Source organism: Haliaeetus albicilla, chromosome 21 (assembly GCF_947461875.1).
Source record: "Haliaeetus albicilla chromosome 21, bHalAlb1.1, whole genome shotgun sequence".
Lineage (NCBI taxonomy): Eukaryota > Metazoa > Chordata > Aves > Accipitriformes > Accipitridae > Haliaeetus > Haliaeetus albicilla.
Window position 1 is genome coordinate 15,493,315 of NC_091503.1, and position 15,746 is coordinate 15,509,060.

The 15,746-nt window shown below is 39.8% G+C and overlaps 1 protein-coding gene across 12 annotated transcripts in view; it reads left to right on the top strand.

The window, feature by feature from the left end:
* The window catches only part of FARS2 (phenylalanyl-tRNA synthetase 2, mitochondrial), a 249,560-nt gene that overhangs the window by 139,734 nt on the left and 94,080 nt on the right, over nucleotides 1–15,746 (top strand). For all 12 annotated transcript variants that reach the window (XM_069809022.1, XM_069809029.1, XM_069809018.1 and 9 more), the window contains one exon: nucleotides 6,233–6,393. In XM_069809022.1, the coding sequence (XP_069665123.1) occupies nucleotides 6,233–6,393 (161 nt within the window). The remainder of the gene's footprint in view (nucleotides 1–6,232; nucleotides 6,394–15,746) is intronic.

Genomic DNA, 15,746 nt, shown 5'->3' on the forward strand with positions numbered 1-15,746 from the left:
GATTTTGTAAGACACTAAACAATCAGCTTTGGTATTGGTGAAATTTTGACAAGAAAGTTGCATCTGGGGGCAATGAATATATATGAAGTGAATTTGTCCAGCTGTACTTATATACCCCAGAGAAAAGGAGATTCGTAATTGAATTTTTGAACTGTAATGTAGACTTGGTCTTTCTGCCAAGTGGCAGCCCCTCATGTATTTCTTCATTGCTTTTATTTTTCCAAATCTACATGGCCTCAATGCGTGGGAAGATTTACAGTATTAAAAGACCCAAAACCTCAAAATCCAACTTTGCCTGAATGAACAAAACATTACCAAAGGAATTGGAATTTGGTTTTACATACACAGAACAAAAGAGCAATATTGGAGCCCGCAGGCAGAGCCAGGGGAAATAGACCAAAGGAGTGTCAATTCATTTTTTGCTCTGTGACATAAATTAGGACAGAAAATTGCACTGTCCTCCATGGAGAATGTCCAGTCTTGAGATATGCAGGGGTAAAGCAAAAAAACTCAAAAACTAAGCAAGCCATTTGTTCAGATATGTAGACTGAAGTACAGAGAAAAAGGAAGACCATATACCATAAAAGTGTTTGTAGTTAATGACTAGTATCTTGTATTGCTCTTGGGAGTTAAGTGGATACTTTATCTTCTACAGTTTGAAAGGTTGAATATTATTACAGTGTATGGTTATGAACTTTGGAAAAATATCTGAAGTTTAAAGTAAGATTCTGTTTAATGGTGGTTTTGTCATTGATTTTGTTGTGAATGCTTAGGAGGGCTTGTGGGAATGTCAGAAGTTGACACGCGCAAAGATAGGAAGATGGAAAGGAGCAGGGGAGGAGGACTGAGGAATTCATAATTTCAGAAGCAGAAAGATAAAAGAATTGGAAAATAAAAGTATCAGTCCGACATGGGAAAAAATAGGGGAAGTTCTTCCTTCTTGTTGCTTTGGTTCGTTCTTTTCTCTTCTTGTTAATCTAGTTTTCCTGTCCTCTTCTGCTCTGGTCATCCATTTCTCCTGATCAGAAACATTTTCCTCCCAGGTATTTGGCCTGGTAAAATATTGATAAAATGGTAGAATATATGTTAATTACATATTAGAATAAAGTTGAATCTAGTGGATGGCTTCCCTCGGTAGAAATTTTTTAAATAGGCTGTTCCTTTAGTATGTACCCAGCTATTTTGATTATGGAACAAAAATAAACATACATATTAAAAACTCAATCAAAGCCTTTAAAGTTCTTTTGCTTAGTTTTCAAGTGGAGCAAACAGAACAGATCAGTCTGACCCAGGAGACAAAACTGTGGTCTCAAAGTGACTATTATTGTTAGAAAATTATTCCACATATGAGATTTAGAAAGATAAGTTCTTCTTCCACAGAATAGGCATAATTGAATGTTTACTGCTTTTCTTGAGTTCTTGAGGAGTGGCTTACTTAGCATGCATAGTCTGAAAGCCAAGTCCTTATTTTAGGAGGTAATTTAAACTGAATTGCACACGGGAGCCTGAATGCATCAATTTAACAGAGTTAGAGAATAATATGACGGTTTTGATTTTTGCTTTTGCTGAAGAGAGCAGTTCAGAAGAAAACTTCAGTAAGCTTTTTGGCCTCGGTTGCTTAACATCCCAGCCACCTGACCTTGTACTTTCAGAAGCTCTTCTGTGTTATACACCTTAGTATATTTTTTCATGTAAAACCTTTGACTCCCGACATATGGGAGCTTTATCTGGAGTAGGAAATAATTTAAAATTGCTTATTTTTAACACAGGTAAACATGGTTTACCTCATCGCTGTGGCCATCGTGTAGAATATGTATTCCTAGTCTCTTGCGATAAGTAAATGTTTCTTTTGCAGAAGCTGGTTTTCAAAGCCTTGTTCATAAGCTGTCCATTAATCACATAGGGCTCAAATGTGGGTATAGGTCTTTGTTTCAGGAATTCCTGATGTTTTGTGTCGTCACATGTTCATTATGTCTATAACTTACTTTCTACATAGTTAAAGCACTGATTTGTTTTATAAAATGTGATGTGTAGTCTGTCTGTCCTTGAGAATCTGTTCACCCCTCTCCCCACCATTTCAGTTCCTGAATTTGCTCCATTAACAGCCATGGTTTGGTCCAGGGAAAGCAGGAGATCAAATTCAGGTCTTTGCTTCTGGAACTCATCCCAGGTTTCACCTACACACACTTTGGGTATATTAATTCGGGGGCATTTTGTGAAGAACACCTTGTATTCAGGCTGTTGTATGCTCCTGACTTTGCCTCAATCCAAGATCAAAATTTAATTTCTTTCACTTCTCAGTAACTGCTGAGTATAACAATTTGAAGACCCAGTTTAGGCTCTATTGAAAGAAAGATTTATTTATTGGCAGTTTTACAGGAGTAGCAAAAATTGTTAAATAAAAGCCAGCATAGATATAAAAATAAGTGTGACTGAAGTGTATAACAAAAAAGTTTTGTCAACCTGCTCCTAACACCGCATTGCAAAACATCTTAAAAATCTTGTACAGTGCAAAATGTCTTGCCTCACACTCTTTGAGAAGGTAAATGTTTCTGTCTGTGGGTATTTCTGTCGATTCAGTGGGATATAATCCATGAGTTCTGGCAGGTCATTATATATGCCTCAGTGGATAATTACGAAGCTTCCCATCCTGACTGATCAAATTTAGCTTTCATTTAACAGTGTTTTTTTGAGAATGGCTTGACTGGTCTACATTTAAGTGTAAACTGATTCATCTGGGCTCAAAGCTTAAAAGAAGGACAGATAGATATGACTTCTCAAGGAAGATAAGGACTCTTGAGCTCCCTTGTAAGACACAGCTGCGATGGTGCAACATTCTGGAGTCAGGTTAGACTGTCTCAGCCCCCAGTGTGGGAAGCCAGTCAAACCATTTTATCCTTTCCTTTTCCATCTTTGGCTACCTGACATGCAAAGCTTCCAGCAATTTTCATCTGGTGGGTAGTCAATTTTTTCACATGAGGCAGCAGGAGCCTGGCAGCGTACAAAACTTTGAGGGCCAGTTGGGGAAGGCTTGTATGTCAGGAAAGCTTTATCCATTGGGCTGTGTTATTTCAAGCAGTGATGCTATGATTGCCCCACCAGGTCCCTGGAATCTGCCACTTTGGCCAGGTCTTCTCATCAGAACGTCAACTTGTTTTTTGCCACATTTAAAGCTATTCTGTGTTTGTTCTTTCTGTCATGTTGACTCACATTCACTTGACTTCTTTGCATACTACTTGCCAAAATTCAGTGTATTCATATATACATACTGTGAAAAGCTTTGGGTTGCACTCTCACTCAACAGGGTGGTTAACTGCACATTTAACTTCTAAGCCACCTGGTCATTTCCAGTCAGAAATATGTTTAGAAGAGTGCTTTAGTCTTGCTGAGTTCCCCAAAGTAGTTCTTCAGATGCTTTAAGTCAATGCTACGTTAACTTGGAGCTTTACAAATAGGAAGTTGGAGAAGAGATCAGAGACAAAATAACTGAAGATGCAAAGTGCAGTGGAGATTTGCCAGGGCCAATTTGAGGAGGAATTATAATGATCTGAATTCACACACCCCCCCCCCCCCCCCTTTTTTTTTTTCTGAGTAGAGGGAATGCTTCACTGATATGGCTTTGACTGTCGACACTTGAGAAGTTTGAGATCTGGAGGTTAATTGTATGAGGATCATCCAAAAGTTCTGCAACTAGGTGTTTATTCATATCTCGGATGACAGTGCTCTGAGCTGCTAAGCAGATAGCTGGGTAAAGAACTTTTTGTCTGCTACATAGTGCAAAAACCTGTGATGTGTCCCAGTCCTCCTAAAACAAAAACAAACAAACAAACAAATTGCTGATGTAAAATCAAAACATTCCTTGCAGAATAAAAGTGCATAGCAAATCAATTAGGTATAAAGTCTGAGTAAAAAAGAGTTACAACAAAAACCATTCTTACATCAAAATATTAAAAAAGCACAAATCTTAAACATAAAGCTCTGCTTATCAGAATATATACCCATTCTGCTCATCTTCTGTTATATCCTTTTTTTTTTCCTGTCCAATCTACTAGTAATCATCACTAATGTGGGGAAGGAGGGTCATCAACCCCATCATGTATACTTAGATGAGCATCAGTGAGTTCATTAACACTGATGATTAAGCAGTGGCCATTCAGAACCCTCATGGATACTGCTCCAGGTGCTCTACTTTGCCTCTGGAGAAGAGGGTGGACTGTGTTCATCAGTCTGCAGAAGTACCCATACATATGTGAAAGTCTGGCACTTTTGAAATGAATAGGAGTTTTGTACCGAGGCAGGAATTGATGATCTAAGAAAGACAAGCTGGAAATTTGGGCAAGCAACACCATTGCAATGAATTATCTTCCCTTCTTCATAGCCATAAAAATATAATTACTTTCAAATACTGGAGTATGGAGAGTAATAGTACTTCCAGCTTGGAAAAGAAACAGTTTGTGGCTTACACTTAAGCTCAAAATCTTTCCCAAACACAAATTTCTATACATTCTGTGTAGTTACTGTCCTTTCTCTAAAAATAACTCAATCCACAGTAACAAATAATGCAACTCTTCATGTAATGTAGCATGGATTGTAAGTTTCCTAGGTTGACTTATCTCAAAGTCTGTTGGTTGGTCTAAGCATACTAGTTTGAGCAGCTCTGCCATGAGGTACCTTTTGAGTTCACCCTCAGTCCTCTGTTTCTCAGGACTTCCACAATTCAGTTGATAAACTACTTTCAGAGGTCAGAAAGTGCAAAATCTTGCCTATGAGCACACGAGAAGGGACAAGGCAGAATATCCAGTCTCCTCTGGGAAGTACTCTTGTGAAGTTGACCAAATTCCTGTGGCAGTGCAATACTGCTGAGGTTGCAGATGAGGCACAGAGAGGTTCTTCTAAGGACTTGGTATTCCAGGGAAATAGGCAGGCTCAAATTAATTAAAAGAATCAAAATGATGACTGTGTCTCTTTTCCCAAGCTTGTTATGCCTGCCTGTATTTAAACGGGAATCTGGACTGTTTCGTCTCAGCATTGAATGTGACAGCGTACCTCAGGATGTCATCAGCCCCCAAATAACCAGAGCTGTCTCCTTTCTGGTAGCAGAGACAGGGGTCAGAAAGTAGACTTCTGCCTCCAGCCTCCTGCGTGATGGTGAGGAAGTTGCTGAGTTCAAAGTTTCCAGAAAATTAGAGTTTAAATTAATACTGGGGGAGGCAGGTATGGCCTTGGTCTAGCTGGATAGCTGTGAGATGTACAGTGATATTATATGACTCAGCAGCACACTGCCAGTGCTGATGGTGAAGAGTCAAGACTGTCACACATCATTTCAGCATAAGTGTGTTTATTTAGGCATTTGTTTAAGTTTTAAAAAGCTCTGAGCCTTTACCAGAGCTGCTGGGCTCAGCTTATTTTAAAACCAGTAGGATGATGACTAAACATGGAGTTGGTTCTTGGTGTCGAAAAAATCCCCATTTAATGACGCAGTGCTCCTGCCCTGTAAATGAAGGAAGGTATGAATATTTACTTTCCTGACAGAAATGTTGTGTCATTAAAATCTGTACAGCTCTTCTGTATTAAATATTCTTGTCTTTTTATATTTAGTGCTGTATGAAAGAGGCTTGTGTATGTGGGAGCGGTGGTTTTTCCCAGGGACAGCAGCCCAGGAGTTTCCTGGTTGGAGGTGTGATGCTAATGCGACAGCACTTCACATCCCATTGCTCTGTTTCTGCCAGATGCCTCAAAAGAGGCAATTTTGATCCACTCAAATGTTTGTAGTGATGTTAATGCTGCATAGGCTTGGCCTGGTCTGTCAGCCCAAGTAAAATATTCTGAGCAGGAAATTCATGTTTACGTGTCTTATAAAACACAACTGAGTCAGGTGTGGAAGTGCTCAGCTCTAAAGATAGTAAAGGGAAGTGCTGTATAGCTTTATGCAGCTTTTCTCAAAGTCTATCTGAAACTTTGGACACAAATTGCCAAGGGTGCGGCTTTATTTTATTATCACTTTTGGTTCCTGGACTCTGTGATGTGCCCAGTCTTGCTGCAGTCTTTGATGGAAGTAGGATCTGTCCTGTAGCCTTTAAATCTTTCATTTGGCCATTACTTGTAGGCTTTTCTGTCTTGCCACTTCACTTTTCTTTTTTTCCTTGGTAAATAGATGAACATTTTATCAGCAATTTTTCATGTTGTGAACTTAAGCTCTTGAATTTTTATCTTGTTTGTTTGTTTATTGCAGCTGGTGCTCAGGATAAAATTGGCTGGGCATTTGGCTTGGGTTTGGAGAGGCTGGCCATGATCCTGTACAATATCCCTGACATCCGACTGTTCTGGAGTGAAGATGAACGCTTCTTGAAACAGTTTATTGTGCCTCACATTTGGCAAAAAATAAAATTCCAGGTAAAATAATATATAAATGATAATAATTTTCTGTCAGTAAGAAGTGTGTGTAGCCCTAGAGAATATCACATAATTAAAATTCTGTGCCATTAACAGAGTAGGTTTTAAAGCAACAGCTTTACAGCTATCATGATTCTCTGATATACCACAATAAAATCTAGCTTTTGATGATAACTTTTTTTTTCAACCAGATAACGTTGTGAATTGCTGCTGATGCCCAGTGAATATCTCTGTTCTAAGTAATACTTAAGCATATATTTAAATTCTAAATTTGTCCAGAATAGGAATCGATTTAGGCCTGTGTCTGGTTTTGGTGTGTTCTTGTATTGTGTCTATAGTTCTGTTTCATTATAGAAATGTGTTTTATGCTGAGCATTCAAATATCATAACAAATTCCCGATTTTTCCCATTGTTTTCACTCTATATTGATTGAAGTAAATGTGAGTTGCATTGTTAAACTTTGGCAAAATGCTTCGTGAATGTGCCTCGCCATCTTCAATATGTCAGCTCTTTCCTCCAGGTGATAGCGGGGGGAAAGTGCAGGCTCAGCTTGTATTTCTTTTGTAACTCCTCTACTGAGGTGATTTTTCTAGTTAGCAACCTTGTTTTACTTTTTGTAGTTGCAAAGTAATCAAGCATAACTAGATTGAGTGGAAATGCTACTTCCATGATATTCTTCAGCATGAGCACAGGAAGGTTCAAGTTAGGTGGCATCACCAGTCTTTGGGGGAGTTGAGCTAACATAGCTGTGTAGATGCTTGATGAAGTCTGAAGTGCTAAAGCAGCAAAACATTTTTGCTGCTGCCTTTTACCATTTTACTTGCTTTGTGAGCAGCTTGATTATGTTTTTTTTAGGAATTGAAAATATCAAAGGGGAAATCAACAGTGATAATGCTTAGATGATATTTGAGCAGTCTCCACATCAAATCAGTAGCAGCATCCATTTTTTAATTCATGGCAATTCTGGCATATCTTCTGTGGTAGAGCCGAAAAGTCAAAATAGTGTTTGGATAGGTTTGGGGGGTGGGTTGGGTTTTTTGGTTAGGGCTTTTTTGTTTGTTTGTTTGGGTTTTTGTTTTGGGGGTTTTTTTGGTGGTACGGGTGTTGGGGTATTCAGATTGTAGTTACCACTTACAGAAAGAAGATCAGTTTTTGCCACTGTTTCTGAAGGTAGGTCTGCTTGTAGGTTTCCCTGATCTCCTACAGAATGTTGTTCTTTTCAATAAGGAGTGCTCAAGTCTCCTTTTCAGCCCATATCTTTCTGATTGGCTTTGCTCCTGAAGAGCACAGGTTGTGGCTTGGTTTATAGATTGCAATCTGATCCCTGATGGAACTAAGATGAGATTTCTTGCTTGCTTTAAAATTGTAGATCCAAGGTTCAAACTGATATTAGCAGTAAATTGGGTTTTTGAGGAAAGGCCCAGATTGTCAGAATGATATGGTCTGATGTTGAAGGTGAGCCAAAGAGAGGGCTGGGTGTCTAGCTTCTCTAAGTTGTGTATCATTGTCATGTACAGCTTCAGATAAAGTCAGATGTAGTGAGTGAATCTGAAGATGACAGAGGCATAGCTTACTGTGGGTAGACTCAGAGGAAAGGACAGGATTTCTAGGAATCTAAAAGTGAAAGAAATTGGTGGGGGTTTGTTTTGTTTTGTTTTGTTTTGTTTTTTAAATTGGTGCTGTTTGGTAACCTTAGCCGAGCAGGAGTCACTTGGAGCACATAGTTTTGCACTGTTTTGCTGGGTAATTGTCTGTATCATCAATAGGAGAGTGGTGACAAGGACTTAGTAGGTCTTTAAGCATTTCTTCTTGCTGAGCAGCATTGGTTTCAGCTAGCATTGGTTCAACTTGGAACAAGGAGAAAAGTTCTACAACCCAGAACTGATGTTGTAGAGAGAGTCGTGAATTTGAGGCTTGCTGGTGAAATACATTTTGAAGTAATAACATGAATCAGGAGGTATGATGCAATAGGTGGGAGACTTCAAGGAAGAGAAATTGTCAGCTGCCACTGTGCTCTAACTTGGACCAAAGGGAAAGACCGGAGTAATATTACTGGGCCATTACTTACTGCTTTATCACATTAATGTGTTGGCAGTTGTTGTATCCCAACAAATAGGACAATGAAGAGTATACAGATTGGGAGAATGAGGAGTATGGGAGAGGGACAGCAGACGTAGAAAGATGGATTATTTTCAATCTTTTCTTTCTCTCTTCTAAAGAAGGGATATGGGCAATGTTTTAGGAACAGATTTTTGATGTGGTATCAAGTGCTTCTTAGGAACCTTTTTTCTTTTTTTTTTCCTTTTTTACTTTTTTTTCCTTTTTCCCTTTCCTTTCCCTTTTAACACAAACATATACACACACCACTTGGATGTCCCATCTTCAGTTTTGGTAGAATAATTCTCCCTAACTCTTAGTTTATGTTTTTTTCAACTCTGTTCTGAATATAAGAGACTAGAGGCAAGCTTGTTTTTTTGTTTAAAAGGAAGTCTGTATCCAGCTTTCATCTAGTATCTTACATTGAGCTTTTTCAAGCTCAATACTGTACATCTAGTACATACTGGCATTGCTTTTTAAAGGGTTAATAACCCTTTGAATGAGAATATTGTGAAATAATCTTTGCTGCTACCATAAGATCTTGGGTGATGGGAGTTAATAAGCCAGTTTTTCTTTCTTTCTGTTCTGTGTTTTTTTTCAGGTATGCTGTAAAACCAAGTTAGCAGACCTTCTGTACCTGTCTACTTTCTAAAGAGTCATAATTAATGAATCACATGGTTTATTCATATCATATTTGAAAGAAAACTTTTAGCCTGTCTTCTAGTGTTGATGTTGTAAGAAATCTCAATGGATATTAAAAAAAAGTGTCAGATTTTCTGCATGCAAGGCCATGCAGTACTTTTCAGCCTGACTGAACTGAACCAAGACAGATCAGGTGTTCTGAGAGCCTTTCATTACACAAATTGAATCCTGCAGCCTCAGAAGGCCTGCGTAAATGTCCGTCCTTTATGTGCTTAACTGAGATAGACCTCTCAACCTTTGGATACTCCCCCCATCCTTTCTTATAATCTGAATGTTATCCACCAACATAAATATTTTTCTTTCTGTTCATTAACATGTTCTTCAAATACATGAAGTCCACACTACATAGCAGTAACCTTTAATAATAGCTAGGCTAAATATACTCTTGTTCAAAAATGGAATTTAATTGAAGCATTTTCTTGGGACTTAAAGTATATGTTTTGTGCCTTTTAACAGCCTGAATGTGTCAGACTTTTCCCTGTGTCATCAGTTGCTCAATATATGCGTGCAGGCTTCAGTAGGTCAAAAAGCTGGTGGGAAAAGCTGACAGAGCTTGTACCATTGTGGCCACTCAGCACAACAATGTAGAGTGCTGCTCCCCACGGATCAGATTATTGCATTGATTTGGATTACCAAATCACTCTAGCTATAATTTGACACAAGTCACAGCAGTGTGGGGCATCAGAGGCTGGTACCTTGCCTTCTATCACTTGTGTAGGGCTTCTTCCTAGGCTGTGAAATGAAAGGCTGAGGACAGAAAGGGCAGGAAGGACTAAGCACCTGAAGGGCGTAATGTAATGACACAAATGGCTTGGATCCGATCTAGTACGCTGTGTTATGACTGTGTTTGTCAGGGCTCTGAGCATAGTTGCATGTAATCGCTTTCTGGTTCATGCTGAGCCAGCATTCTTACAAAAAAAAGATGTGTTCGTGGGCTGACAACTCTCAAGAACAGGTACAAAAATGAAATGACATTTAGGGAAGGAAGGCACTCACAGTTCAGATGAAGTGTGGTGTGCCCAGAGGTGTTGATTAAGATGAATGGGCTCTGGCAGCAGGACGGTTCCTGGAACCTCCATCATTTCGCTGCCATGGTGAGCAAGCGACATGTCGTGTCAATTGACTCCCTGATGCATTCTGTCCTCACAAAGACACTTTCATTTGATGCTGCTGGTGGCTGTGGCTGCTGTTGTTTTAAATAATTATTTATTTTGATTGCAGATGAGCCTTGTAGCCCAGACTGAGGTCAAGCAGAAGCATGTTTATGCTGTTTTAAGGGAAGCACTGGTACAGAGGGAATCTGGATCAGATTCCCACCTACTGCAGACTCCCTTTGTGAGATTATGGGAGTTGCTTTCTTCTTTTCCTCATTTCTGCAATATCTGTAGTTTTCTGCAGTATCTGCAATAAGTCTAGCACCATCTACTTTTTACCACCCCCTTCCATCATCTCCAGGGGCTGTTCCTTCCTTGTATCTGCTGGCACATGCAGTCTCTTCAAACTCAGTTCTTTCATAATAACCTGTTAGCTTCAATACTCAAAATAATAGACTTTCTAACCAGGATCATTCTGATAGCACCAGGATAGACAAAGCTCCTAGAGCAGATCTGCTGGGAGACCTGAGGGGCTAGTAACCTTTGGCAGTGGAATGAGAAGAGCTGACAAGTAGCTTGAATTGACACTGTTCACCTCCTGCGCAGCTGTAGCCAGAATGGTATATGTGGCCCTAACCTAGGAGACTGTCTCAGCTTTGAATAGTGAACAGTCAAGGTTAGCAGAGATGAGAAAAAGTGTATCTTCAGAAAGATGAAGTTGTGTGGAAAGAAGTGATTCCTTATATGGGAAAGGAAATCAAAGTGGGCTCATCCTTCTCCTATGCAAGATAGATAGTAAAGGCTGGGCCTCACTCACTCCCATTTGCCTTTGCTCATTGTGTCATAGGAATTAAGCCCCTATTCTAAGGACAAATGATTTATCCAGTAGTCCAGTTTGCACTATTTGCTATGTATGTGAGCCCTCTTATTCACACAGTACAACTTTTTTACCTTACTGTGCACTTTTCCGTTTTCTGAGACAGTCATCATCCCTGTGCATCTTTCCTGTGCACATACCTGATTGTTGCTGGGAGACGTATAGCTTGTCCTGAAGCTTTAGAAGATGCTGAAAATAAAATTCACTGGCAGGTCCAAGGGGAAACTTTTGCAAATTAAACCATCTTAGTCTATATCCTTTATTCCATGCTTGAGAAGGAGAGCATCTAATGTATAAGCCAGCCGTTTTAACCAGTTTGATCTTATTACATTCACTGCACAGGGTGGGTCTGTCTGATCCATCATTAGTATGCTACTACATATAATTTATATTTATCTTCCTAGTCTGTAATTATCTTTATTTTCCAATTAAAAAAAAATAGATTCACTGGCTGCTACATTTTCAGATATTTTTCATCAAGATTAGGTAACTCCATGCTTAAATGGTTATTCATTTATTATGTTTACTTTCTAATAGTGCATCTATTAAAGGCAAATACGCAACCATTACTATGTAAATTTAACTTGGATGTCTGAACAAATGAGGTACAGCCTCAACTGTGATTTATTGTCTAATTAGTTTTACTGTAATTGAAGATATATAATGTGTGTATATGCATGTGGAGGTACAACAGAGAATAGATGATGGTGTAGCATAAACATTTTATTGGCATGACTTTGGGAAGGTTGGGTTTCTTATGAGTGACTTAGGTAGATCATCTTAAATGAACATCAGTAAAACCTTTACAGTGCTGTATATCATCTCAGGTTTGTCTGCATACTTTGCAGAACATTGTGAAACTCCTTTTTTTAGTGTTGGGTAGCCATGGAAGGAAGGCAAAAATACCTTCTTGATTGTGGAGATGCTGCACTGAGCTGCACAATTGGATTAGAAATCACTTGATCATCAAGTCTTGTCTCATCAGGAAGTTATAGCTCATATCGTTTGTAGCCGTTGCTGGTATTGAAGCTCTAGGAACCTAAGCCCTATGGCCCCAGTCAGGCAAAGTACTGAAGTACACGCTGAGCTTTAAACTTGCAAGTAGTCCCATTTAAATCAATGGAATAGTTCCTGTGCTCAGTCAAACATAACCTACATGCCTAAAGAGTCTCAGGTCAGAGATCTCCGTACTTTCTGGGATCCAACTGAGAGTGATCAGCACCTTGCAGGGCTGAAGCGGAGGAAACTTTCAAAATGGCTGTTACAAGCAATAAGAGTGTAATCTGACAAACCACAAACTTCATTTGCAAAATCTTTGATCCAAGCCAGTTTTACTGATCAACACTTGGGTAAAGAAAGTCAACAGGCAAGCATCTGGAGAGTAAACAGGACTTGAATTCTCATTCTTGGCTAAAGACAATTAGCTGTCTTTAGCTAAGGAAAGAAGAAAATAGGGGCTTAGAAATGAGGAGAGAGAGAGTGGATGGACAGTCACATGGGACTGGATACAACAAAAACCAAACCACTGAGATAAGACAAAGTAAGAGGAAGGTAGAAGAGAGAAGAGATGTACTTAGGGCATTGGGGGCAATATGAAAAAGTCTGGGAGCAAACAGAGAAAGTTTAAACAAGATGGCGGGGCAGGGCAGGAAGAGGTGAAAGAGACAGAAAAGGAGAGTAGGTTTAAGGCAAAAAACCTGTTGAGACTGATGCAAAAGTCTTTTTCTAAATCAATCAGAACATCTTCCCAGACTTTGTACTGTACACATCTACTCTTGATCTCCTCTTGAAAAATAAAGAAGTATGAGTGACCACAAAAATTATGACTACAAGCCATCAAAGCAATTCTGTACTTTAAAGTATTATCAGCAGTCTTGGGGTGGGTCTGGGGGGTGGTTTTGAAAACAAGGAATGTGTGGTCTGAGAGTAACGATTGAAACATTTATAGCAGCTCTCCAAAACTCAGGCATACCTCAAAACCAGGAGAGAAGTGATGAAAAATGGTATATCTAGTGCTCTCCTATCCTAATTTAATTTTGTGGACTTTTAAGTCCAAGTCTAAAAAATAAGCAGTTTACATACCAGTGAACTGCAGATGAGTAATATAGTGGCTTTTCCATCATATGATAAAGTAAACAGATTCTCAGACACACATGCAATTTCACTGGAGCACAAGTGGACCTGTGTGCTCAGCCTTTCAAGGTAACGAATTTTCCAAACATATTCAGTGCTTTCTTTCTCTGGCTATTTTTAGCTTTTTATTTCCCCAAGCAAAACCTGAGTGAGGATACTGGTCCCACAGCTACTGGTCCTGTAGACTGTCTGTCTCTTGTTTAAAAGAGAGGTTGTGTCTGACACTGTACAGAAGTGCAGATATGGGAAGGTGTTGAAGAGTGTTACCTGTATTAGTTCAGCGTGCTAGGAACAGCAATATGGAATCAAAGGAGTACCCTGTCTTACCTTCCCACCACATCTTTACATTGGCTTTCATTCATCTTCGTAGTCTTAGGTTGTAAGGCTAATTTGGGTTGGAAGGGACTTCAGGAGTTCTCTAGGCGCACCTCGTCCTCAAAGTAGGGTCAGCTCTGAGGTCAGGCCAGGTTGCTTAGGTCATTATCCAGTTGGATCTTGAAAACCTCTGAAGATGGAAACGGCACAATCTTTTGGGGCAACCTATTCCACTGCTTGACTGTCCTAATGGTGAAAAATATATCCATTCTGAAATTCTCTTGTTTTGACTTATATCCATTGCCTCTCATCCTCCCACCATGCATGGGAGTGAAAAGCCTGGGTCTATCCTATTGGTACTTGCAGGTTGCTGTTAGGTTCCCCTGAAGCTGTGTCTTCTCCAGGATGAACAAACCCAGCTCCCTCAGCTTTTTCTCACAGGGCAAGTGTTTCAGCCCCCGATCTTCTTGGTGGTCCATTGCTGAAATTGCTCCAGTTTGTCAATGTCTTTCCTTTACTGGGGGGGCCAAAACTGGATGCAGTACTCTAGATGCAGTCTAACAAGTACTGAGTAAGGAGGGGTAATCACTCCTCTCAGTCTGCTGGCTGTGTTCCTGTTGATACAGCCCAGGATGCGCTTGGCTGCCTTTGCTGCCGGGGCACACTCATGCCCAGTCACTGTCTACCAGGAGCCCCCAGTTCCTTCTCAGCAGAGTTGAGTTCTTCTCTTTGCATGTTTTCTTGTTATCCCTTCTGTGGCTTATTAAGGAGATGTTGCTTTTCTTCACTGTCGAGCCTCTTCATAGCCTGTTCTCACCTAGCAGCTCTTAGTCCTTATGCAGAAACTGATGCCTGCATCAAACTGGACAGTGATTTCAACATTTCTTCCCACTTGTTAAATGCCCATGTGAGCATTTTGGGTTTTCTCTGATATTGCTTCTCACACTGGAGAGGAGCTGTCTGTGATATCCACTTTCCTGTTTTCTTTCAAACCTCTCCTTCACAAACTCCCAGTTTCTTGCAATGCCCACCAAAACAGCTGGCAGCAGATGTCTGAGGTGGTGAAGAGCTGAGACCAGTCTGTCATTTTTTAATTTCATTTCATGGTTCCACTGGGCTCTACCTCCCAGCCTTCATCTGCTTCTTGTCATTTGTCATACAGTTAACACATCAGCTTTGAGGGGCAGGAACCATCACTGGACTCCACATTTTGATTCTGGATTTGTGAAACACTTACTGTGCCAGAACCCAGGCCCATGACTAAGGCTGCATTGAGATGATATTATTGAAACTCTTGGTAAAAATAACCACTGATAGGGGATGTGGTTCCCCGCAATCCAACTGCTACCCTTTGAGCTAATACTGATGACGCAGGTTTTCACGCATACCCTGTTTTGATCCCTCCACCTACCCACTGCAATCTAGTCTTACTGATAGCCTCCCACTGAACCTGGGCAAATCAGCAATAGATTAATTCCTTTATGCTTGTACTTGGAAAAATGTCAGTAGCCCTTTGTGTTTAGATTAGTTAGTGATATTTATCCTACATAATATTTCCGTCTGTTGTCTGCTGGAGCACCAAAGGGCGAAGCAAATCCATGTCATCCATCTAGCAGCCACCTTGATAAGTCAGATGTACAGAGAAGCCTATGATATTCATTAGCAAAAACATAGCTCTTTTCCTCTCCTTCATCTATGTTCCTTGAAAATACTTTAAGTAATTCTAGGTTGTTTTCACAGCCTTAGAATATTTGAAAACTCTCATGTTCACATCCATTAAGTTGTCACATGCCAATAGCAGATTTGGTCATGCTGGAGGTGGCTTGAAGCAAAATAGCTGGTTTGAGCTGTTCTTTCTGGATGTTACGAGTTTTCTGCTTTGTACACAACTGTCCCAGCTGGAATTTGTTTAGAGTGGGGGGAATATGTGTGTATGTGTATATATATATGTACAAAGAGCAAAATATTTCATCCTTACTTTCAATTTTCTATGCTAACACACAGTTAAATCATCACTAGAGGTTTTATTACATGGCAGGTAATTCTAAAACCTGCCATTAATTAATGGATGTAATAATGTGTTTCCTCAAATGCTCAGCTATGTGGGAGGTCCAGGGCTTTACTAACAAACCTAG